Source organism: Bombina bombina, chromosome 7 (genome assembly GCF_027579735.1).
Source record: "Bombina bombina isolate aBomBom1 chromosome 7, aBomBom1.pri, whole genome shotgun sequence".
Lineage (NCBI taxonomy): Eukaryota > Metazoa > Chordata > Amphibia > Anura > Bombinatoridae > Bombina > Bombina bombina.
This window is the reverse complement of record NC_069505.1, coordinates 138,130,600-138,157,506: the sequence shown is the minus strand read 5'-3', so window position 1 is coordinate 138,157,506 and position 26,907 is coordinate 138,130,600. Positions and strand designations below refer to the sequence as shown.

The window sequence follows — 26,907 nt, the reverse complement described above, 5'->3', positions numbered from 1 at the left end:
CTTTCAAAGGCAAAGGCTTACACAGACATCGTTCTGGCTTTTCTCAGATCTCACGGGTGGAAGGTGAACATAGAAAAAAGTTCCCTGTCTCCGTCGACAAGAGTTCCTTTCTTGGGGACAATAATAGATTCTTTAGAAATGAAGATTTTCCTGACAGATGTCAGAAAGTCAAAACTTCTAAACGCTTGTCAAGTTCTTCACTCTGTTCCACGACCTTCCATAGCTCAGTGCATGGAAGTAGTAGGGTTGATGGTTGCAGCAATGGACATAGTTCTTTTTGCGCGAATTAATCTAAGACCATTACAACTGTGCATGCTGAAAAAGTGGAATGGGGACTATACAGACTTGTCTCCAGTGATTCAAGTAGATCAGAAGACCAGAGACTCACTCCGTTGGTGGCTAACCCAGGATCACCTGTCCCAGGGAATGAGCTTCCGCAGACCAGAGTGGGTCATCGTCATGACCGACGCCAGTCTAGTGGGCTGGGGCGCGGTCTGGGACTCCCTGAAAGCTCAGGGTCTATGGTCTCGGGAAGAGTCTCTTCTCCCGATAAACATTCTGGAACTGAGAGCGATATTCAATACTCTCAGGGCTTGGCCTCAACTAGCAAAGGCCAGATTCATAAGATTCCAGTCAGACAACATGACGACTGTTGCTTACATCAACCATCAGGGGGGAACAAGGAGTTCCCTGGCGATGAGAGAAGTGACCAAAATCATAAAATGGGCGGAGGATCACTCCTGCCACCTATCTGCGATCCACATCCCAGGAGTGGAAAACTGGGAGGCGGATTATCTGAGTCGTCAGACATTCCATCCGGGGGAGTGGGAACTCCACCCGGAGATATTTGCCCAGTTGACCCAATTATGGGGCATTCCAGACATGGATCTTATGGCGTCTCGTCAGAACTTCAAGGTTCCTTGCTACGGGTCCAGATCCAGGGATCCCAAGGCGACTCTAGTGGATGCATTAGTAGCGCCTTGGACCTTCAACCTAGCTTATGTGTTTCCACCGTTTCCTCTCATTCCCAGGCTGGTAGCCAGGATCAAACAGGAGAGGGCCTCAGTGATTTTGATAGCTCCTGCGTGGCCACGCAGGACTTGGTATGCAGACCTGGTGAATATGTCATCGGCTCCACCATGGAAGCTACCTTTGAGACAGGATCTTCTAGTACAGGGTCCATTCGAACATCCAAATCTAGTTTCTCTCCAGCTGACGGCTTGGAAATTGAACGCTTGATTTTATCTAAGCGTGGGTTTTCGGATTCTGTGATAGATACTCTGGTACAAGCCAGAAAACCTGTAACTAAAAAAATTTACCATAAAATATGGAAAAGATATATCTGTTGGTGTGAATCCAAGGGATTCTCATGGAGTAAGATTAAAATTCCTAGGATCCTTTCCTTTCTCCAAGAAGGTTTGGATAAGGGATTATCAGCTAGTTCTCTAAAAGGACAGATTTCTGCTTTATCTGTCTTGTTACACAAACGACTGGCAGCTGTGCCAGATGTTCAAGCTTTTGTTCAGGCTTTGGTCAGGATTAAGCCTGTTTACAGACCTTTGACTCCTCCCTGGAGTCTGAATTTAGTTATTTCAGTTCTTCAAGGGGTTCCGTTTGAACCTCTACATTCCATAGATATCAAGATGTTATCTAGGAAAGTTCTGTTTTTGGTTGCTATTTCTTCTGCTAGAAGAGTTTCTGAGTTATCTGCTCTGCAGTGTAATCCCCCCTATCTGGTGTTCCATTCAGATAAGGTTGTTTTGCGTACTAAACCTGGTTTCCTTCCAAAGGTTGTTTCCAACAAGAATATTAACCAGGAAATAGTTGTGCCTTCTTTGTGTCCGAATCCAGTTTCAAAGAAGGAACGTTTGTTACATAATTTAGATGTAGTACGTGCTTTAAAGTTCTATTTAGAAGCAACAAAGGATTTCAGACAAACGTCTTCTCTGTTTGTCGTTTATTCTGGCAAGAGGAGAGGTCAAAAAGCTACTGCTACCTCTCTTTCCTTTTGGCTGAAAAGCATCATCCGATTGGCTTACGAGACTGCCGGACGGCAGCCTCCCGAACGAATCACAGCTCACTCTACTAGGGCTGTGGCTTCCACATGGGCCTTCAAGAACGAGGCTTCTGTTGATCAGATATGTAAGGCAGCGACTTTGTCTTCCCTGCACACTTTTGCCAAATTCTACAAATTTGATACTTTTGCTTCTTCGGAGGCAATTTTTGGGAGAAAGGTTTTGCAAGCCGTGGTGCCTTCTGTTTAGGTAACCTGATTGGCTCCCTCCCTTCATCGGTGTCCTAAAGCTTTGGTATTGGTTCCCACAAGTTATGGATGACGCCGTGGACTGGACACACCAATGTTGGAGAAAACAGAATTTATGCTTACCTGATAAATTACTTTCTTTAACTACAGTCACCACGGCACCCTATGGTTTCTCCTTTTTTTCTCCTGTCCGTCGGTCGAATGACTGGGGTGGGCGGAGCCTAGGAGGGACTATATGGACAGCTTTTGCTGTGCTCTTTGCAATTTCCTGTTGGGGAAGAGAATATTCCCACAAGTTATGGATGACGCCGTGGACCGGACACACCGTTGGAGAAAGTAATTTATCAGGTAAGCATAAATTCTGTTTTTTCTATGGGACTTCCATAGCGCCGGTATTATGAGTCTGTCCTGGGAGGCCAAAAAGTGAGCGGTACAACCTACCCTGTCAAGATCCCTAACGCATTTAAAAGTCAGTAGTTAAGAGTTTTATGGTACAACGCCGTAACATAAAACTCATAACTAAAGTGCTAAAGAGTACACTAACACCCATAAACTACCTATTAACCCCTAAACCGAGGCCCTCCCGCATCGCAAACACTATAATAAAAATTTTAACCCCTAATCTGCCGCTCCGGACACCGCCGCCACCTACATTATATTTATTAACCCCTAATCTGCCGCCCCAATGTCGCTGCAACCTACCTACGCTTTTTAACCCCTAATCTGCCGCCCCAACGTCGCTGCCACTATAATAAACATATTAACCCCTAAACCGCCGCACTCCCGCCTCACAAACATTAGTTAAATATTATTAACCCCTAATCTGCCGGCCCTAACATCGCCGCCACCTATCTACATTTATTAACCCCTAATCTGCCGCCCCAACGTCGCCCCACTATAATAAACATATTAACCCCTAAACCGCCAAACTCCCGCCTTGCAAACATTAGTTAAATATTATTAACCCCTAATCTGCCGGCCCTAACATCGCCGCCACCTACCTACATTTATTAACCCTTAATCTGCCGCCCCAACGTCACCGCCACTATAATAAACATATGAACCCCTAATCCGCCACACTCCCGCCTCGCAAACATTAGTTAAATATTATTAGCCCCTAATCTGTCGGCCCTAACATCGCCGCCACCTACCTACATTTATTAACCCCTAATCTGCCGCCCCCAACGTCGCTGCCACTATATTAAAGTTATTAACCCCTAAACCAGGGGGTTAGTGTTAGGTTTTTTTAAGGGTGTATTGGGTGGGTTTTATTTTGCCCATCCAAATGCCCTTTTCAGGGCAATGGGGAGCTTAGGTTTTTTTTTAGATAGTATTTTATTTGGAGGTTGGTTGTGTGGGTGGTGGGTTTTACTGTTGGGGGGTTGTTTGTATTTTTTTACAAGTAAAAGAGCTGATTACTTTGGGGCAATGCCCCGCAAAAGGCCCTTTTAAGGACTATTGGTTGTTTAGTTTAGGCTAGGGTTTTTTTTTTATTTTGGGGGGACTTTTTTTATTTTAATAATAAGATTAGGTGTAATTAGTTTATCTGTAATTTGTTTATTATTTTCTGTAATTTAGTGTTTGTTTGTTTTTGTACTTTAGCTAATTTAATATAATTTAGGTAATTGTATTTAATTTAGTTAATTTATTTAATTATATTGTAGTGTTAGGTGTTAGTGTAACTTAGGTTAGGTTTAATTTTACAGGTAAATGTGTCTTTATTTTAACTAGGTAGTTATTAAATAGTTAATAACTATTTAATAACTATTCTACCTAGTTAAAAAAAATACAAACTTGTAACTATTAGTTATATTGTAGCTAGCTTAGGGTTTATTTTATAGGTAAGTATTTAGTTTTAAATAGGAATAATTTAGTTAAGTTAGTGGGTGTTAGGTTTAGGGTTAGATTTAGGTTTAGGGGTTAATAACTTTAATATAGTGGCAGCGACGTTGGGGCGGCAGATTAGGGGTTAATAAATGTAGGTAGGTGGCGGCGATGTTAGAGGTGGTAGATTAGGGGTTAATAATATTTAACTAATGTTTGCGAGGCGGGAGTGTGGCGGTTTAGGGGTTAATATGTTTATTATAGTGACGGCGACGTTGGGGGTGGCAGATTAGGGGTTTAAAAGTGTAGGTAGGTTGCAGCGACATTGGGGGCAGCAGATTAGGGGTTAATAAATATAATGTAGGTGTCGGCGATGTTGGGGGCAGCAGATTAGTGGTTCATAACTATAATGTAGGTGGCAGCGGTGTCCGGAGCGGCAGATTAGGGGTTAATAATATAATGTAGGTGTCGGGGGTGGCAGATTAGGGGTTAATAAGTGTAAGATTAGGGGTGTTTAGACTCGGGGTTCATGTTAGTGTGTTAGGTGTAGACATAACTTTTATTTCCCCATAGGAATCAATGGGGCTGCGTTAAGGAGTTTTACGCTGGTTTTTTGCAGGTGTTAGACTTTTTTTCAGCCGGCTCTCCCCATTGATTCCTATGGGGAAATCGTGCACGAGCACGTACAACCAGCTCACCGCTGACTTAAACAGCGCTGGTATTGGAGTGCGGTAATGAGCAAAATTTTGCTCAACGCTCACTTCTTGTCTTTTAACGACGGGTTTCTGAAAACTCGTAATACCAGCGATGCATGTAAGTGAGCGGTGAGGGAAAACTGCTCGTTAGCACCGCACAGCCTCTAGCGCAAAACTCGTAATCTAGCCGTGTGTGTGTTTCTAAGGCTTGGTATGCTGCTGGTGTCTTGTTTAGAGGTATTTCTGTTAATTCTCTCCAGAATAGACTTATCTTGGGTATTTGAGCTTATTATTTCAGAAAGGGATGTGATGGTAGAAGGGGAAATTCTCCCAGACTTTTGGGAGGTTTCTGCTTACTCTAAGTGAACATGACTCCAAGTATGTAGAAACTGGGATTATAAATGACACTAAATCTTGGGCTTTAGATTTGCTAGTTGTGTATTTCCCCATCAGTAAGATATTGTTATGACACAGAGGCACAACATGATGCACTTTTTATAGTTCAAAATGGCAACTGTAACGGTTTCCCTAAAAACTAAAACTTGGCCATCAAAAAAAATCATGTTTGGGGTTAAAAGGTATAGTTCTGAACAATACACATGTGGTTAGTGTATTAAATAGGTAAGTTGGATATTTAATATTTTTTTAACATTATATAATATTCAGTTTTAAAGGAACAATAAACATATATTTTTACAGTATTGTTCATTATGTGCACAGTTAAATAGGATATTATAAGACTTATTTTTGTGCAGCCAGTTTTAAATAATTTTTGTCCCCCCCCCCCCTCAAAAAAACCAACTGTAAGCCGCAGTTTAAAAAACAAACAAAAAAAAAAAACAGGTCACATATTGTTTACAAATCACAATCTGATCTACAGCGCCATAGAACGGGAGTGCACTGCAGTAAAGTAATGACGCTATCAACTGGGTTGTGATTCTAAAAAAATCCTGTGACTATAATCCAGGCTATAAAGGGGTGCTTTTGGGGGAACAAAATCTATAAAAAAAAAATTGGCTGCACAAGAGATAATATACCCTATTTAATGTGCATATATTGCACAATAATGTAAAAAATATATATATTTGTTTACTGTTCATTTAAGTGTAATAAATATTTACGTTTGAATCTGAAGTAAAAAACAAAACAGCTTTAAAAACAAAAAAGATACCATGAAACTTTTGATGTTGCAGGGTCAGTTCATTATCTAGGGCAAGCTTATCCCATCTAAGGCTTGTGGGCCACAATACAGCTCTCCAGTAGATTTTATCTGCCCTTCCACTTCTATAACGGAATACATTGTGGGCTAGATCACTGGTTTTCAAACCTGTCCTTAGACCTCCCTAACAGGTCACATTTTGTGGATATCGGAACTGGTGCACAGGTGAAATAATCAGCTGATTAATAAACGTGCTTATTCTACCTGCTCTCATCCAAGGTAATGATGACAAACAGGTCTGTTGGGGAGACCTGAGGACAGGTTCAACAACTAGTGGGCTAGTAATCAAGAGCTAGAAGAATTCTCTTTTGTATTCACCTCTAAGTTCTCTGCAGCTCGCCCTTGGAGAGGCGCACTGGTCCGCACAAATTTATCAAGAAAATTGCACGTAATAATTTGTGCTGTTTGATAGGCGAGCTGGGACAGATTATGATGAATTTCTCCATGCGAAGAAATGAAGTTCTCCTGATTTATCATTTCAAACCTGTGGTTTTTTTTATGTAGTATTTTTTGTCCTCTTCAAGTAATCTATTACATTTGTGTTTTACATGGGGCAAATTTGCGCTTTAATTTTGGTGTGTTGCCACAATACATTTTTACTTTAACTTTGTTATAATAATGACCCTATATAAATATCTTAAGTTTATAGGAACATTTCTGTAAAACTGAAATGCACAAAGATTAATTGCATCTTTGGATAGAAACATGTTTACAATATAGTTTAACTTGGGAAAGCGCTCAGACTGTAACTGTGTCCGTTCACACTCACGTGACACTCTTCACGCTCTTCACGTAGTAAACACACACTAGACGTCTGATGACGTATCCTCTTTCACTCACAATGCTCCGGTGCAAGGGAAGCTGAGCGCTCCATCAACGCTCAAATGACAATACAAAAAGCAAAATCTTCCGGCGCACCCGGCAGCAGTGAGACTTAATCACACATAAAACACCCAGCAAGGTTGAAATAAGTGAATATTTATACCTGTTTATTTGGAAATTCCTTCACATATACAGTTAGGCATAATGATATCCCACAGGTAGTATTGAAAAACAGCAATAGACAGGCAGCAAGGTAGAAAAATATAGAGACTGGTCAGACGCGTTTCCTTGTGTTACATCCTCAGTGACCATCAACCTACCTGTGGGATATCATTATGCCTAACTGTATATGTGAAGGAATTTCCAAATAAACAGGTATAAATATTCACTTATTTCAACCTTGCTGGGTGTTTTATGTGTGATTAAGTCTCACTGCTGCCGGGTGCGCCGGAAGATTTTGCTTTTTATGTTTACAATATACATATTTTGGTAAAATTGCTTCTAGAAAAAAAGAAGTGTTCAATTTTTTTCTCTGTATGTGCATGTGAAGCATAGCTAGATATTCTCTGTGCACCACCATTGTAAATACCACAGCTGCTCAGAGAGCCAGTGGGTCTTGTATGTCAGCAATTATACATATTGAGTCATTACCAGATGGTACAAGCACTTTAGGCTCACTGAACAAGTGCTGCATTCAAATGCTGGTGCACAGTGCATACTTAAAGGGACAGTTCACCCAAAAACTTTCTCCCCTTTAAATTATTTCCAATGATCCTTTATACCTGCTAGAGTGTATTAAATTGGTTGCAAGTAGCTCCTTTACTCATATTTCAGCATTTGAAATAGCTGATTTAGCTTGTGGTTTCCCAACCTATACTGAAAGTTTTGATACTGGCGTATACGCTATTGACAAGCCTAAGTAAACACAGCCAGCAGAAGAGATTACACCCTCAGTGGGGGGCATGATAGTTAAGTAATAAAATGATAATTTTCCATTGTTCTCTCTATGTATTGAGTTGGCGTTTCAGACAAATATAAGATAAGGAAGCAAGTCTGTGTATATAAAACTGATAACATAATGAGATCTGATATTACCTGAAGCTCAACCCATTGTAATAGGCTGTGGTTTCAAAGCACAAAACCAGCTACTTCAGATACACAAATAAACCCAAAAATGCAATTTCTCAAATATTTTATACTCTGCAGTTGGTATAACAAGTCATTTAAAATACATTTATAGAAAAACAATTTTACAGTGTACTGTCCCTTTAAGTAGAATCTTGAAATAGCCATAGCTTGTATTAGAAGCATTTTTGCTAATACATGTAAATTACAAAAATGCTTTTATTCAAAACTGTGTGCATTCCAATTTTGGTTGGAATGTTCCTGTAAATAGCCACAGACAGCTCCCTCCTTCCTATTAACTTCAAATATCTTTAACTTAGCATTTATCACTTAAAGGGAAATTAAACAAAGTAAAAACAAATATGTTAAATCAAAGTAAACCTAAAAAGAAGCAGATTGTGTAAAAAAATAAAAAAAAATAAAAATAAAACAACTTACTTACTTGCATAATGAGCACTTATAAATGATCAGTGTAGCCCCTGCCCCAGTGTGATATGGGAGCTGACATCTTTGAAACTTAAGTTACATTCTAACTGATCTAGGCATGAGCAAGTCTGACTCACTGTTATCTAGTCTATTACCTGATTATTATTAGTAACCTGCCTAGAAGATTTATGACATCAGGCTAAGATAACCCTTCCTGCAGAGGCCCCTCCTCCTTGTAAGGCTGTAACAGAAAGTAATGGGCACTGCACAAATGTAGGAAAAAAATAAATTAAAGGTAAAACCCATTTAAATAGATGAATAATAAATATTGCAATTTTTTCTATTAAAAGTGATGGCAAATCCTAAGGTTTTTGAAACTATAGAATTTACCAGTGCTACAAATAAAGGGGACTTTCAGTCATGAAGTATAATAAACTTCATGTTAAAAGTTCCTTTATTTTCTTTGAGTTTATGCTGAGCTGAGAGCTTCCGGCTGCCCACAACAAAACACTATTTCATCAATGAGGTGACATTTTCACCTCTTAGCCAATAGCGTGCTAGCTATCCAGCATAATGACGATTGGCCCACACTGCTATTGGCTAAGAGGTGGAAACATCACCTCATTGAAAAAACTGCCTTTTGCCGTGGGCGGCCAGAAGGCGTTTAGCTTGGCATAAATTTTCGCTACAAATAAAGAAACTTTCATAATTTCAACACATGATACCTTTAGAACAAAGCAAATTATATCATAGAAGTAAATTGGAAAGTTTATTTTTTAAATGGCATACTCTGTCTACATAATGAAAGTTTTAATTTGTACTTTATGCAGAGCTGCCAGATGTTTTATATTTTATATGTTGGTAATAGATGAAGCACCTCTGGCTGTCCCTGTCAGCTCAGCTCATGGCCCAATGTGACCCCACCTCTGGGTCAACTACACTCAGCCCCTAGCAGCCCAGTCCGTGGGCTCTACTACTAAAAATCTACTGCATGACAAGCAAAACTACGGAACACCCTGAAATGCATTTTAAAATGCCATCTTTATGATGCAACACAGACAGATTACTTTGATGCCCCTTTGAATACCTTGTTATTTATAAAATAATTTGATACATAGATTTTATATCACAGCACTATAAGCAAATTTCGGACATTGCACATATTTGTTTTCATCATGGACGAAAAATGATTATTTGTGTAGTACATCACTAAAGCACAATTTATTACAACTAAAAATGTACTTTTTGTGGGTGATTTTTATATGTAAGTGCAGGTTTCCTCCTATTGTGTGCACTATGTGATCACTGATTTTATTTACCTATATATGCTACACTGATCTGTTATCTCTTATCCATTCTTTCGGCAGGACTTTGAAAAAGCTCTTTTCTTTCCATGTAAAGCGGCAGAGCTGGTGAATGACTATGGAAAGGGTTGGAGTCTAAAATACAGAGCGATGAGTCAGTACCATATGGCTTTCGCATACCGTAAGCTGGGCCGGTTGTCTGATGCAATGGAGTGTTGTGAGGTACGGGGTAACTCTAGACTAACACCTCACTATTTGTCCTTACCGTGACTTAACTATAGCAATAAAGGTATTGTCGTGGACATGAAACTGAACATTTTTTTTCATGATTCATATACAGCATACAATTTTAATTTACGTTGCTTAATTCTCCTAGTATCCTTTGTTAAAAGAAGCAGCAATGCACTACAGAGACCTAGCTGAACACATCAATGACAAGTGACATATACATGCAGCCACCAATCAGCAGCCAGCTTCCAGTACTGCTAAATACTCCTAAACCTAACTAGGTATGCATTTCAACAAAAGATACCAAGAAAACAAAGCAAATTAGATAACTGGAGTAAATTGAAAAGTTGTTTAAAATTTCATATACACATCTTGGACTATAAATCTTGTCTCAGCATACAGTTATGCACACATGTATATTATTTAATTAACGAAACTATGTTTGTGTCATTCTATACCGTTTTGTCAGGGTTGTTCTAATTAACATAACATACTTTATATACCAAATATTAGTCACCCATCTACAATACCAAAGTTTGTGTAAAAAATATAAAATAAAAAAACTAAATCCCAACTATAATACAAGCTATCCACCACTACTAAATGTTATACAGTATCTATATTTTAATTATATTACAATTGTCATTTTTAGTTTATGTGCAGAACTTTGCATTGTAGGTGATTTATAGATGTGCATTTGTTTAGTTACAAATGAATATTCGTAACGAAAATACTATTCGTTTTGTTTTCACAAAACGATTATCCAAATGAATGCACTAATGTTAAAGAAAACTAATATATACTCACGTAATTCAGTAATATACATTCACTTCCTTTCAATGACCTTTTTAAAGGTAAAATACTTAGCTAGAGCTCGCTAATCCAACCCTTCTTCACCGAGTCCAGGGCCGAGCTAATTGGAGATTTAGCGCACACTAAGCTGCCTTCTAGTGTGGCCCTGGGTTCGGTGAACAAGGGTTGGGGTTAGCGAGGCTCCCCCAGTGCGCTATAGGTAAGTATAAAACTGCAGCTAATACTATTTCACCTGCATTAAAGGGAAATTTACATTAAAAAAAACTAATGTAAATTTTACCAAATATTCAATATTTGTTTCTTTTTAAACAAATACCGTATAGTTCAGCAAACGAATATTCTGAAAAACTATGAACTGAATCTGCTTGGTCTGAATGCTCCGTGTTGCAACTAAGGGGCTGATTTATGAAAGTGCGGACGGACATGATCCGCTGTAGCGATCATGTCCGCCGCTCACCGATAAATGCTGACAGCATACGCTGGCCTAGATTTGGAGTTCGGCGGTAGCCGTCAAAACCAGCGTTAGAGGCTCCTAACGCTGGTTTTGGCCGCCCGCTGGTATTTGGAGTCAGTGATTAAAGGGTCTAACGCTCACTTTTCAGCCGCGACTTTTCCATACCGCAGATCCCCCTACGCCATTTGCGTAGCCTATCTTTTCAATGGGATCTTTCTAACGCTGGTATTTAGAGTCGTTTCTGAAGTGAGCGTTAGAGCTCTAACGACAAGATTCCAGCCGCCTGAAAATAGCAGGAGTTAAGAGCTTTCTGGCTAACGCCGGTTTATAAAGCTCTTAACTACTGTACTCTAAAGTACACTAACACCCATAAACTACCTATGTACCCCTAAACCGAGGTCCCCCCACATCGCCGCCACTCTATTTAAATTTTTAACCCCTAATCTGCCGACCGCCACCTACGTTATACTTATGTACCCCTAATCTGCTGCCCCTAACCCCACCGAGCCCTATATTATATTTCTTAACCCCTAACTTGCCCCCCACAACGTCGCCGCAAGCTACTTAAAATAATTAACCCCTAATCTTCCGACCGCAAATCGCCGCCACCTACGTTATCCCTATGTACCCCTAATCTGCTACCCCTAACATCGCCGACCCCTATATTATATTTATTAACCCCTAATCTGCCCCCCTCAACGTCGCCGACACCTGCCTACACTTATTAACCCCTAATCTGCCGAGCGGACCTGAGCGCTACTATAATAAAGTTATTAACCCCTAATCCGCCTCACTAACCCTATCATAAATAGTATTAACCCCTAATCTGCCCTCCCTAACATCGCCGACACCTACCTTCAATTATTAACCCCTAATCTGCCGACCGGAGCTCACCGCTATTCTAATAAATGTATTAACCCCTAAAGCTAAGTCTAACCCTAACACTAACACCCCCCTAAGTTAAATATAATTTTTATCTAACAAAATAAATTAACTCTTATTAAATAAATGATTCCTATTTAAAGCTAAATACTTACCTGTAAAATACATCCTAATATAGCTACAATATAAATTATAATTATATTATAGCTATTTTAGGATTAATATTTATTTTACAGGTAACTTTGTAATTATTTTAACCAGGTACAATAGTTATTAAATAGTTAAAAACTATTTAATAGTTACCTAGTTAAAATAATAACAAAATTACCTGTAAAATAAGTCCTAACCTAAGATATAATTAAACCTAACACTACCCTATCAATAAAATAATTAAATAAACTACCTACAATTACCTACAATTAACCTAACACTACACTATCAATAAATTAATTAAATACAATTCCTACAAATAAATACAATTAAATAAACTAGCTAAAGTACAAAAAATAAAAAAGATCTAAGTTACAGAAAATAAAAAAATATTTACAAACATAATAAAAATATTACAACAATTTTAAACTAATTACACCTACTCTAAGCCCCCTAATAAAATAACAAAGCCCCCCAAAATAAAAAATTCCCTACCCTATTCTAAATTAAAAAAGTTACAAGCTCTTTTACCTTACCAGCCCTGAACAGGGCCCTTTGCGGGGCATGCCCCAAGAATTTCAGCTCTTTTGCCTGTAAAAGAATAAATACAATACCCCCCCCCCAACATTACAACCCACCACCCACATACCCCTAATCTAACCCAAACCCCCCTTAAATAAACCTAACACTAAGCCCCTGAAGATCTTCCTACCTTGTCTTCACCATACCAGGTTCACCGATCCGTCCTGAAGAGCTCCTCCGATGTCCTGATCCAAGCCCAAGCGGGGGCTGAAGAGGTCCATGATCCGGTCAAAGTCTTCATCCAAGCGGGGCAGAAGAGGATCTTCCATCCGATTGAAGTCATCATCCAGGCGGCATCTTCGATCTTCTTCCATCCGGAGCGAAGCGGCAGGATCCTGAAGACATCCAGCGCGGAACATCCATCCGGACCGACGACTGAACGACGAATGACTGTTCCTTTAAGGGACGTCATCCAAGATGGCGTCCCTCGAATTCCGATTGGCTGATAGGATTCTATCAGCCAATCGGAATTAAGGTAGGAATTTTCTGATTGGCTGATGGAATCAGCCAATCAGAATCAAGTTCAATCCGATTGGCTGATCCAATCAGCCAATCAGATTGAGCTCGCATTCTATTGGCTGTTCCGATCAGCCAATAGAATGCGAGCTCAATCTGATTGGCTGATTGGATCGGCCAATCGGATTGAACTAGATTCTGATTGGCTGATTCCATCAGCCAATCAGAAAATTCCTACCTTAATTTCCGATTGGCTGATAGAATCCTATCAGCCAATCGGAATTCGAGGGACGCCATCTTGGATGACGTCCCTTAAAGGAACAGTCATTCATCGTTCAGTCGTCGGTCCGGATGGATGTTCCGCGCTGGATGTCTTCAGGATCCTGCCGCTTCGCTCCGGATGGAAGAAGATCGAAGATGCCGCCTGGATGATGACTTCAATCGGATGGAAGATCCTCTTCTGCCCCGCTTGGATGAAGACTTTGACCGGATCATGGACCTCTTCAGCCCCCGCTTGGGCTTGGATCAGGACATCGGAGGAGCTCTTCAGGACGGATCGGTGAACCTGGTATGGTGAAGACAAGGTAGGAAGATCTTCAGGGGCTTAGTGTTAGGTTTATTTAAGGGGGGTTTGGGTTAGATTAGGGGTATGTGGGTGGTGGGTTGTAATGTTGGGGGGGGGGGTATTGTATGTTTTTTTTTACAGGCAAAAGAGCTGAACTTCTTGGGGCATGCCCCGCAAAGGGCCCTGTTCAGGGCTGGTAAGGTAAAAGAGCTTGTAACTTTTTTAATTTAGAATAGGGTAGGGAATTTTTTATTTTGGGGGGCTTTGTTATTTTATTAGGGGGCTTAGAGTAGGTGTAATTAGTTTAAAATTGTTGTAATATTTTTATTATGTTTGTAAATATTTTTTTATTTTCTGTAACTTAGATCTTTTTTATTTTTTGTACTTTAGCTAGTTTATTTAATTGTATTTATTTGTAGCAATTGTATTTAATTAATTTATTGATAGTGTAGTGTTAGGTTAATTGTAGGTAATTGTAGGTAGTTTATTTAATTATTTTATTGATAGGGTAGTGTTAGGTTTAATTATATCTTAGGTTAGGACTTATTTTACAGGTAATTTTGTTATTATTTTAACTAGGTAACTATTAAATAGTTCTTAACTATTTAATAGCTATTGTACCTGGTTAAAATAATTACAAAGTTACCTGTAAAATAAATATTAATCCTATAATAGCTATAATATAATTATAATTTATATTGTAGCTATATTAGGATGTATTTTACAGGTACGTATTTAGCTTTAAATAGGAATCATTTATTTAATAAGAGTTAATTTATTTCGTTAGATAAAAATTATATTTAATTTAGGGGGGTGTTAGTGTTAGGGTTAGACTTAGCTTTAGGGGTTAATACATTTATTAGAATAGCGGTGAGCTCCGGTCGGCAGATTAGGGGTTAATAATTGAAGTTAGGTGTCGGCGATGTTAGGGAGGGCAGATTAGGGGTTAATACTATTTATGATAGGGTTAGTGAGGCGGATTAGGGGTTCATAACTTTATTATAGTAGCGCTCAGGTCCGCTCGGCAGATTAGGGGTTAATAAGTGTAGGCAGGTGTCGGCGACGTTGAGGGGGGCAGATTAGGGGTTAATAAATATAATATAGGGGTCGGCGATGTTAGGGCAGCAGATTAGGGGTACATAGGGATAATGAAGGTTGCGGCGGTGTACGGTGCGGCAGATTAGGGGTTAATAATAATATGCAGGGGTCAGCGATAGCGGGGGCGGCAGATTAGGGGTTAATAAGTGTAAGGTTAGGGGTGTTTAGACTCGGGGTACATGTTAGAGTGTTAGGTGCAGACGTAGGAAGTGTTTCCCCATAGGAAACAATGGGGCTGCGTTAGGAGCTGAACGCTGCTTTTTTGCAGGTGTTAGGTTTTTTTTCAGCTCAAACAGCCCCATTGTTTCCTATGGGGGAATCGTGCACGAGCACGTTTTTGAGGCCGGCCGCATCCGTAAGCAACTCTGGTATCGAGAGTTGCATTTGCGGTAAAAATGCTCTACGCTCCTTTTTTGGAGCCTAACGCAGCATTTGATTAAACTCTCGATACCAGAGTTAAATTTATGGTGCGGCCAGAAAAAAGCCCGCGGAGCGTTAGCAGCCCTTTTACCGCCGAACTCCAAATCTAGGCCGCTGTTGGCATTTATCATTGCACAAGCAATCGGCCGCTAGCAGGGGATGTCTTAAGACCGCTGCTTCAAAACTGCTGTTTCCGGCGAGCCTGAAGGCTCATGCGGAAACAGTTACATTCAGGGCCATTCGGCCCTTGTTAAATTGTCCCCTTAACTTCTGTTTCCAGCGAGCCTAAAAGCTTGTGCGGAAACAGCTGCATCAAGCTCCTTTTAGGGCTTGTTAAATCGGCCCCTAAGTGTTGTCTTGAAGGTTCTGTTCGTATCAAAGGGATATTGCACTATAACTCTAATCTGTAATTCACATTGTGTATTGATCAACAGTTAAATAGAAAACATTGAAAAGAGAATTTTTAGTTATTGGATATTGTATAAAATATTCTGGAACCTCGAATCCTGCCCCATTATATATTTCTTTTGAATGTTCAGGTAATATAGCCAGAATCCATTATGCTATAGTTTTTTTGTTTTCATTGAGGCAGGCTCCCATCCCTGTAAAATTGTTGTTTTTTCACAAGCAACTTTACAGTTGTAGCAACTTGGACAAAATGGCTACTGATTGGTTTTATCTCCCCAAGTTCTGAAAATGGACAGGGCAAGTGCTCAATCGGGGGACTGGATTGGAGGCTTCCTAATATGTAACTAAAAAGGCTTGGTTCACAGTTCTTCACTGTATTTTAACTGTTGATAAGCCACTTGTTTACACCATTGTAGTGTTCATAATATAGTCGAATGCCCCTTTAAATTATTGCCTTTAAGCAGGAGTAGCACGAGGCTGTGTACAGTTTCCCCATGTTAAGCACAGCCACACTCTCTGATACAGTGTGTTCCTCTGCCAAGATCACAGCTGATTCATCTGCACATAATGTGCTATTTAAACATCCAGAGAGCTTGCTTCCCTCTGTGGATAAAAAATAGCATAAAACTGCATCTTCTAGTGCAAGAAGCTGTTGGTTTCCATGGTCCCATTCATTACTCAATCCATTTAACAACATGAGGTTACCTCTGAGAGTCTTATTTTATTCTACTTCTATACTCTAAATGTGTGACCACCTGGGCAGAGTACAGGGAAAACCTATGGAGAAAATTGAGATTTTCTCTGTCCGTTGGCATAAAGAAATCAAAAGTTCACCCTTAAAGTGACTTAAATATTCAAAAAGAAAATACTCTAATGTGTAAATGGGTCAAACATATAAGTAAAGTCTGGTGAAAATTAAACGTCGTGATTCAGATAGGGCATGTAATTTTAAACAACTTTCCAATTTGCTTTTATCATCATATTTGCTTTTTCCTCTTGGTATGCTTAGTTGAAAACTAATCCTAGCCAAGTCCTTGAAGGCTGCCTCTTATCTCAAAGCATTTGACAGTTTTTCACAACTAGAGGGCATTAGTTCATGTATGCCATATAGATAACATTGTGCTCATGTACGTGAAGTTACATTTGAGAGAGCACTGATTGGCTGAAATGCAAGTCTGTCAAAAGAACTGAAATAAGTGGGCAGTCTGCAGAGACTTGGATACAAGGTAATCACAGAGGTAAAAAGTGTATTAATATAACAATGTTGGTTATGCAAAACTGGGGATTGGGTAATAAAGGGATTATCTTTTTAAGAAATAAAAATTCTGTTGACTGCCCCTTTAATGTCAACTTCAGAGCAGCAGTGCACCGGTGCTGATGCTGCCAAAGACAAGAGGTATATGTGTATAGCCACCAATCAGCAAATAGTTCTCAGGAGTACATTGCTGCTCCTGATCCTACCTAGAAATACTTTTCAACAAAGGATACTAAAAGAATGAATAACTGATAGAATTATTTTTAAAAGCCTGTGAAAATTATAAACTGTATCTGAACCATGAGAGCTTACTTCAGCTAAAAGAGCATTTTAGTCATAGGGGCCGATTTATTAAAGTGTGAGCGGACATGATACGATGTAGCGTATCATGTTCGCCGCACATCGCTAAATGCTGACAGCATATACGCTGTCGGCATTTATCATTGCTCAAGCAGTTCTTGTGAACTGCTTGTGCAATGCTGCCCCCTGCAGATTTGCGGCCAATCAGCCACTAGCAGGGGGTGTCAATCAGCCCGATCGTATATGATCGGGCGGATTGATGTCCGCAGCCTCAGAGCAGACGGACAAGTTATGGAGCAGCAGTTTTTAGACCGCTGCTTCCTAACTTCTGTTTTAGACAAGCCTAAAGGCTTGCGAGGAAACAGGGGCATCAAGCTTCATTCGGAGCTTGATAATTCAGCCCCATAGTCTTTCCATTACTTGTCCAGTGCAGAGGATGTATATTAGCCGCCCTTTGCGCTGCCTTGCTTGTTTGTTGCCTACTGTTAGCATCTGAAGGTGACACTGGGCATGATGATGTCACTCGCAATGAGTAAGTGACAAGTGGCTGCTACTGGTGTGAGAAAGGTGACTATCTTGTGACAATCTTGTTCCTGCACCACTTAGGATGTGAAGCACCTTGTATGAAAGAGGGGAGTAAGCAGGCCCTCTAAGATGCAGGGCATAATAATAGGAATAGCAATTTACTTGCAGGAGCAGATAAACCACTGTTTTGGCTGATGGGAGAGCTCTAACAGTTTCCCACCTACCCCACTTTGATTCATTAAATGAAGGGTCACTTGCCCCCTAGAAAGCAGGTGGGAAAGAGTAATCAAATGCCCCACTAGGGTGGTTTTCTGTAAAGTTGGAGGAGCCTCTTTCTTTTCCTCTGAATTAGGTAGAGTCGGATTTAATCACTCATTCGACAGGATTTCCTTATTTTTAAATTGTCACATGTCCCTATAATAAGGGTCCTTCAAACCACAGGTCAGGACCCATTACTGGGTTGCAACACCAAGTTTTACTTGCGATGTGTGACGTGTGTGTTTGTATGAGTGTGTGTGACGTGTGTGTTGTAGGAGAGTGTGTGTGGCATGTGTGTTGTATGAGTGTGTGTGATGTGTGTGTTGTAGGAGAGTGTGTGTGTTGTATGAGTGTGTGTGACGTGTGTGTGTGTTGTAGGGGAGTGTGTGTGACGTGTGTGTTGTATGAGTGTGTGTGACGTGTGTGTGTTGTAGGAGAGTGTGTGTGTTGTATGTGTGTGTGTGACGTGTGTGTGTGTTGCAGGAGAGTGTGTGTGACGTGTGTGTTGTATGAGCGTGTGTGACGTGTGTTTGTTGCAGGAGAGTGTGTGTGACGTGTGTGTGTTGTATGTGTGTGTTGTAGGAGAGTGTGTGTGACGTGTGTGTTGTATGAGTATGTGTGCGTGTGTTATATGAGAGTGTGGTGTGTGTGTTGTAGGAGAGTGTGTGTGACGTGTGTGTTGTATGAGTATGTGTGCGTGTGTTATATGAGAGTGTGGTGTGTGTGTTGTAGGAGAGTGTGTGTGACGTGTGTGTTGTAGGAGAGTGTGTGACGTGTGTGTGTTGTAGGAGAGTGTGTGACGTGTGTGTGTTGTAGGAGAGTGTGTGTGACGTGTGTGTTGTATGAGTGTGCGTGTGTTATATGAGAGTGTGGTGTGTGTGTTGTAGGAGAGTGTGAGTGTGGTTTGTTGTATAAAAGTGTGTGTGGCGTGTAGGAGAGTAGGTATGGTGTGTGTGTTGTAGGGGAGTATGGGTGGTGTATGTTGTAGGAGAGTGTGTGCGACGTGTGTGTTATTACTTTTTACAACACTTTCAAGTTTGTCTACAATCAGGGAATAAAGTGCACAGATATTTTAGTCACATTGCCAAAAATTAAAGTGCATGGCTTCATTTCTTACTGTTGGGAAATACTGAACCTGGCCACCAGGAAGAGGCAAAGACACCCCAGCCAAAGGCTTAAAGGGACATAAAACCTAAGTATTTTTCTTTCATGATTCAGATAGAACATACAATTTTAAACAACTTTTCAATTTACTTCTGTTATCAATTTTTCTTTGTTTTCTTGTTATCTTTTGTTGAAAAGCTGGGATGTAAGCTCATGAGTGTGCACGTGTCTACAGCACTATATGGCAGCAGTGTTGCAACAATGTTATACATTAGCAGGAGCACTAGATTGCAGCACTATTTCCTGTCATGTAGAATTTCAGGCATGTGCACGCTACCTACCTATGTATCTCTTCAACAAAGAATAACATGAGAACTAAGTAAATTTGATAATAGAAGTAAATTGGAAACTTTTTTTAAAATTGTATTCTCTATCTGAATAACTAAAGATTTTTTTGGGGTTTAATGTCCCTTTATATACCTCTCCCACTTCCCCTATCCCCCAGTCATTCTCTGCCTTTCGTCACAGGAGGATGACTGAGAAGTGTCAGAAGATTTCAGAGTTGTTCCTCAGGAGGGGGTATATGCCCTTCGATATAGGTCTGGAGTTTTAAGTAGTCTTGTCAGCCTCTCAATGAGAGCACTGACGAAACTTAGAGTCTGGAGAAGCAGGGAGAGTCTTTCAGCGAACCCATCCAGACTGAGTTTCACTGTCTGCTTTTTCTTCACTCAAGTCCATGTCAGGAGCGATGCTACAAGACTGTCCCACTTGTGAGGCTGTGTTTCTTTTCCTTTACATATGTTGAAAACGCTGAAGTCAGGGTCACAGTGTGGCTCCTTTTATCTTATTAGAATCTTGGGTTAATATCTCCTGATGGAGGTTATTGAACAGTGGGCATTAATCTAATGTGATACTTTGATCTTATGCTGCTTTATGTGTGAGATTTATTGGGCTCATAGACTGTTATGCTATAACAGAACACACAGGTTTTTACTTTCACTTTGAACGCTGCGCAGCTTGTAGCTTGTCGCCCTTTTTCTCATTTCAGGGGAGGTCCTGCCTTGCGCACCACGTGACCGGGTGTGGTCACACTTTCGATTTCTCTTTCCTGCCCGAGCTAGCTGTCGGAGAAGACTTTCGGCTAGATTTAGAGTTTTGTCGGTAAGGACCCGCGTAGCTAACGCCGGCTTTTTTCTGGCTGCACCATAAAAATAACTCTGGTATTGAGAGTCCACATAAAGGCTGCGTTAGGCTCCAAAAAAGGAGCGTAGAGCATATTTAACGCAGCTTCAACTCTCGATACCAGAGTTGCTTATGGACGCGGCCAGCCTCAAAAACGTGCTCGTGCACGATTCCCCCATAGGAAACAATGGGGCTGTTTGAGCTGAAAAAAACCTAACACCTGCAAAAAAGCCGCGTTCAGCTCCTAACGCAGCCCCATTGTTTGCTATGCGGAAACACTTCCTACGTCTGCACCTAACACTCTAACATGTACCCCGAGTCTAAACACCCCTAACCTTACACTTATTAACCCCTAATCTGCCGCCCCCGCTATCGCTGACCCCTGCATATTATTATTAACCCCTAATCTGCCGCTCCGTAAACCGCCGCTACTTACATTATCCCTATGTACCCCTAATCTGCTGCCCTAACATCGCCGACCCCTATATTATATTTATTAACCCCTAATATGCCCCCCACAACGTCGCCTACACCTGCCTACACTTATTAACCCCTAATCTGCCGTCCGGACCTGAGCGCTACTATAATAAAGTTATTAACCCCTAATCCGCCTCACTAACCCTATAATAAATAGTATTAACCCTTAATCTGCCCTCCCTAACATCGCCGACACCTAACTTCAATTATTAACTCCTAATCTGCCGACTGGAGCTCACCGCTATTCTAATAAATGTATTAACCCCTAAAGCTAAGTCTAACCCTAACACTAACACCCCCCCTAAATTAAATATAATTTACATCTAACGAAATTAATTATCTCTTATTAAATAAATGATTCCTATTTAAAGCTAAATACTTACCTGTAAAATAAATCCTAATATAGCTACACTATAAATTATGATTATATTATAGCTATTTTAGGATTAATATTTATTTTACAGGTAACTTTGTAATTATTTTAACCAGGTACAATAGCTATTAAATAGTTAAGAACTATTTAATAGTTACCTAGTTAAAATAATAACAAAATTACCTGTAAAATAAATCCTAACCTAAGTTACAATTAAACCTAACACTACACTATCATTAAATTAATTAAATAAAATATCTACAATTACCTACAATTAAACCTAACACTACACTATCAATACATTAATTAAATACAATACCTACAAATAACTACAATGAAATAAACTAACTAAAGTACAAAAAATAAAAAAGAACTAAGTTACAACAAATAAAAAAATATTTACAAACATAAGGAAAATCTTACAACAATTTTAAACTAATTACACCTACTCTAAGCCTCCTAATAAAATAACAAAGCCCCCCAAAATAAAAAATGCCCTACCCTATTCTAAATTACTAAAATTCAAAGCTCTTTTACCTTACCAGCCCTGAACAGGGCCCTTTGTGGGGCATGCCCCAAGAAGTTCAGCTCTTTTGCCTGTAAAAAAAAACATACAATACCCCCCCCCCAACATTACAACCCACCACCCACATACCCCTAATCTAACCCAAACCCCCCTTAAATAAACCTAACACTAAGCCCCTGAAGATCATCCTACCTTGTCTTCACCCTACCAGGTTCACCGATCCGTCCTGGCTCCAAAATCTTCATCCAACCCAAGCGGGGGCTGGTGATCCATCTTCCGGCGGCTGAAGAGGTCCAGAAGAGGCTCCAAAGTCTTCATCCTATCCGGGAAGAAGAGTAGATCCGGACCGGCAACCATCATCTTCCAAGCGGCATCTTCTATCTTCATCCGATGAGGACCGGCTCCATCCTGAAGACCTCCACCGCGGACCCATCTTCATCCGGCGACGTCCAACTGAAGAATGAGGGTTCCTTTAAGGGACGTCATCCAAGATGGCGTCCCTCGAATTCAGATTGGCTGATAGGATTCTATCAGCCAATCGGAATTAAGGTAGGAATATTCTGATTGGCTGATGGAATCAGCCAATCAGAATCAAGTTCAATCCGATTGGCTGATCCAATCAGCCAATCAGATTGAGCTCGCATTCTATTGGCTGCTCCGATCAGCCAATAGAATGCGAGCTCAATCTGATTGGCTGATTGGATTGGCGTTAGCCCAGAAAGCTCTTAACTACTGACTTTTTTCTGCGGCTGGAGTTTTGTCGTTAGATTTCTAACGCTCACTTCAGACACGACTCTAAATACCGGAGTTAGAAAAATCCCATTGAAAAGATAGGTACGCAATTTACGTAAGGGGATCTGCGGTATGGAAAAGTCGCGGTTGAAAAGTGAGCGTTAGACCCTTTTTTGAGTGACTCCAAATACCGGAGGTAGCCTAAAACCAGCGTTAGGAGCCTCTAACGCTGGTTTTCACGGCTACCGTCAAACTCCAAATCTAGGCCTTTGTTTCTCTGTTTGAGAAGACTTTGTTTCTCTGTTTGCCTGGGTCTAGGAGGTGGTGAGTGCCCCAGTCATTGGGAGTATAAAGGTGTAGTTTTGTGAGAAATAAAAAGATCATTTATCTTGTGTCCTACTGTTATTAGCGCAAGCTATGGAGGATTCTGATATGCTTGAGGGTACTCCCTCTATTCCTAATAGTAAGACCTGTCTATATTTTGAGGAGGCCTTGGTATGCCCACCCTCTCAACTATGTTCCATATGCATCAACAAGATTATTATGTCTAAGAAGGTTAACCCCTTTAGTACTACTGAGCCGTCCACCTCTGAGAACTTGCCATCCCGTGAGGTGCATACCCATCAGTCATCTACCTCATCACATGCAGCTTCCTGTAGCACGCTTGATACTTTGTCTGGAGGGAGCCTTTTACCATGCAGTTAAAGACGGCGGTGTCTGAGGCTCTTAGTGCTTTACCTTGCCCTGCAAAGCGCAAGCAAAAGGTTAAACATAGCTCTCCGGTCCAGGGGTCATCCAGTGATTTATGAGATTTGTCTGTTTTTCAAGTATCCAAGGATGGGTCACACTCTGAGTCTTCAGAGGGCAAGTAAAGAGATATTGGTTAAAAAGTTCCATTACATTCATACATTATAACTTTTATTACAAAAACTAGGAACAATCAGTCATACAATAGCGAGGGCTTGAATAAATTAAAAACACTTGAACCAGGTTAATTTAGAATATCGATGTGTCATAATAATCTTCTGAAATAATACCTATCAGCCAGCAGTTAAACAAATAAGCTAGAATAATTTAAGCCCTTACAATCCGAGGGCTGAATTACGTTTAAAATATTAATGCTAAGACTGAAGGCTGAGGTAGAAATATCAATATATCAACAAGCCATAAATTTTAACCAAGGTAAGCAGTTTAAAAATGGATAACTAGGAGAGACAAAGCTGCTCCTGTCGGACCCCTGACGCACTTTTCACAAAGAACGCTTCCTCAGAGTTTTTTTTGCAGAGTTAATTAACATTTTATATTGTGGAGCCAATTCCTATATACTTAATTGTATTCTTTCTTACAATTAGTTTAGCTAGTTGTTCTGTTCTGCTTAATTAGACTCCACAACAGGTATTAATTCTAAAGGTACTTTTAAATTTATCTATTTGTTACATAAGTACAGTTATGTTCTTCAGAGGGTGAACTTTCTGAATCCGGAGGATGCTACCTCTAGGCCTCCGGCTGCGGAGGAGCCAGCCTTTAAATTTAAAATTGAACACTTACGTTTTCTTCTAAAGGAAGTTCTGTCGACATTAACCTGAACCTTTGATCCCTAAATTAGACAGAGTGTACGAGGACGGGGTAGCACCGCTAACTTTTCCTGTACCTGCAAAAATGGCGAACATTATTAAGAAAGAGTGGGATAGAATTGGATCTTCCTTTTCCTCTTTGTCTGCTTTTAAAACATTATTCCCGGTCCAGGACTCTCAGCTGGAGTTGTGGAGTTTTGTCCCTGCTATCTCCATGCTAGCCAAGCGTACTACTATTTCACTTGAGGATAGCTCGTCATTCAGAGAGCTGATGGATAAGAAGATGGAAACTTTTCTCAGAAAAATGTTTCAGCATACGGGATACTTATTTCAACAGGCAGCGGCTGTTGCCTTGGTTGCTGGAGCTGGGGCCTACTAGTGCGATTCCTTAGCAGATTTGATCAAGGTGAAGGGTCCCCTCGATGTTATCCAAGAAAGAATTAAAGCCTTGAGAATTGCTAATTCTTTTATCTGTGATGCAAACATGCAGATTATTTGCCTGAATGCTAAGATCTCTGGTTTCTCAGTACAGACCCGTCAGGCGCTCAGGCTGAAGTCCTGGTCTGCGGACATGGCTTCTAAGTCTAGACTAATTTGGCTCCCCTTTAAGGGAAATATTTTATTTGGTCCAGGTCTGGACTCCATTATCTCCACGGTTAAAGGGGGCAAGGGTGACTTCCTACTGCAGGATAAAAAGAACAAATCTAAGGGACAATGATCTAATTTTCGTTCCTTTCGTTCTGAAAAGTCCCAACGTCAGCAGTCCTCCTCTAAGCCCGAACAAACCCAGAGCACTTGGAAGCCGGCTCAATCCTGGAATTAATCCAAGCAGAACAAGAAGCCCGCTGAGACCAAGTTGGCATGAAGGGGCAGCCCACAATCCGGCGCGTAGGTGGCAGACTGTCGTTGTTTTCAGATGCTTGGTTCAGGGATGTGCAGGATCTATGGGTCCTGGAGGTCATAGCTCAGAGATACAAGATAGGTTTCAAATCTCATCCACCCAAGAGCAGATTTGCTCCTCTCAAGCCTGTCTTCAAGACCAGAAAAGAGGGAATTCTTTCTGGAGTGCGTGCGGGATCTGTCCTCCTTAGGGGTCATTGTCACGGTTCCTATCGCAGAAAGAAGTTTGGGATACTATTCAAACCTGTTTGTGGTCCCAAAGAAGGAGGGAACTTTCCGCCCAATTCTGGACCTAAAGTGCTTAAGCAAGTTTCTAAATGTCCCCTCGTTCAAGATGGAGACAATAAGGTCCATCCTTCCTCTAGTTCAGGAAGGACAGTTCATGAACACTATAGATCTGAAGGATGCCTACCTTCATGTTCCAATCCACAGGGACCACTTCCAGTTCCTAAGGTTTGCTTTCCTGGATCAGCACTTCCAGTTCATTGCACTTCCGTTTGGTCTAGCTACTGCTCCACGAATCTTTGAAAAGGTTCTAGGGGCTCTCCTGACCATCGCCAGAACCCAAGGTATAGCAGTAGCTCCCTACTTGGATGACATTCTGGTTCAAGCACCTTTTTGTCTAGCGGAGGACCATTGGGTATCTCTTCTCTCTCTTCTTTGATCTCATGGATGGAAGATAAACTTAGAAAAGAGTTCTCTTATTTCAAGCACCAGGGTAGAATTCCTGGGTACTATAATAGACTCGATATCCATGAGGATATTTCTAACCGACCAGAGACGTTGCAAGCTAGCTTTGGCATGTCTTGCCCTCCATACCTCCTTAAGGCCATCTGTGGCTCAGTGTATGGAGGCAATTGGTCTCATGGTGTCCAGCATGGACATAATTCCCTTTGCCAGGTTCCGTCTCAGACCATTACAGCTATGCATGCTGAGGCTGTGGAATGGTGATCATTCGGATCTGTCTCAACAGATTTCCCTGGACAGCCGGTCAAGAGAATCGCTCTCTTGGTGGCTCTGTCCAGATCATCTGTCCCAAGGGACATCCTTTCTAAGACCATCCTGGGAGATTGTGACTACGGACACAAGTTTATCAGGATGGGGAGCTGTTTAGGGTGCCAAGAAGGCGCAGGGCCTGTGGTCTCAGGAGGAATGCTCCCTCCCCATCAACATTCTGGAACTTTGAGCAATCTACAATGCTCTGAAGGCTTGGCCTCTTCTGGGTTCGTTCCTTCCTTGTGTCCTAATCCTTCTTTTTTGAAGGAACGTTTGCTTCATAATTTAGACGTGGTTCGAGCCTTGAAGTTCTATCTTCAGGCTTCTAAAGATTTTAGACAAACTCCTTCCTTGTTTGTTGCCTATTCTGGGAAGCGTAAGGGTCAGAAGGTCTCTACGACTTCCTTGTCTTTTTGGTTAAGGAGTGTTATCCGCTTAGCTTATGAGACAGCGGGAAATAAGCCTCCTCAGAGAATTATGGCTCATTCTACTAGAGCAGGGGCTTCCTCTTGGACCTTTAAGAATGAGGCCTCAGATTAGGGTCCGCCTCTCTTTTTATCCCTCCCGTTATCATTTAGTGTTCTCTAGAGCTTGGGTATAAGTTTCCCAACAGTAAGGAATGAAGCCGTGGACTCTCCTTATATTAAGAAGGAAAACATAAATTATGCTTACCAGATAATTTCATTTCCTTCTGTATAAGGAGAGTCCACTGCCTCCACCCGTGTTCTCCGATGGGCGGCCCCCTAAATTATATTTTTCTTCTGGCACCTTTTATACCCTGATATTTCTCCTACTGTTCCTTGTTCCCTTGGCAGAATGACTGGGGGATAGGGGAAGTGGGAGAGGTATTTAAGCCTTTGGCTGGGGTGTCTTTGCCTCCTTCTGGTGGCCAGGTTTAGTATTTCCCAACAGTAAGGAATGAAGCCGTGGATTCTCCTTATACAGAAGGAAATTAAATTATCTGGTAAGCA

At 40.9% G+C, this 26,907-nt stretch overlaps 1 protein-coding gene across 1 annotated transcript in view; it reads left to right on the top strand.

Annotated features, from left to right (window-relative positions):
• RAPSN (receptor associated protein of the synapse) overlaps positions 1–26,907 on the top strand; it is a 184,138-nt gene that overhangs the window by 104,581 nt on the left and 52,650 nt on the right. The window contains exon 3 of the mRNA XM_053720344.1: positions 9,742–9,900. Coding sequence (XP_053576319.1) covers positions 9,742–9,900 — 159 coding nt within the window. The remainder of the gene's footprint in view (positions 1–9,741; positions 9,901–26,907) is intronic.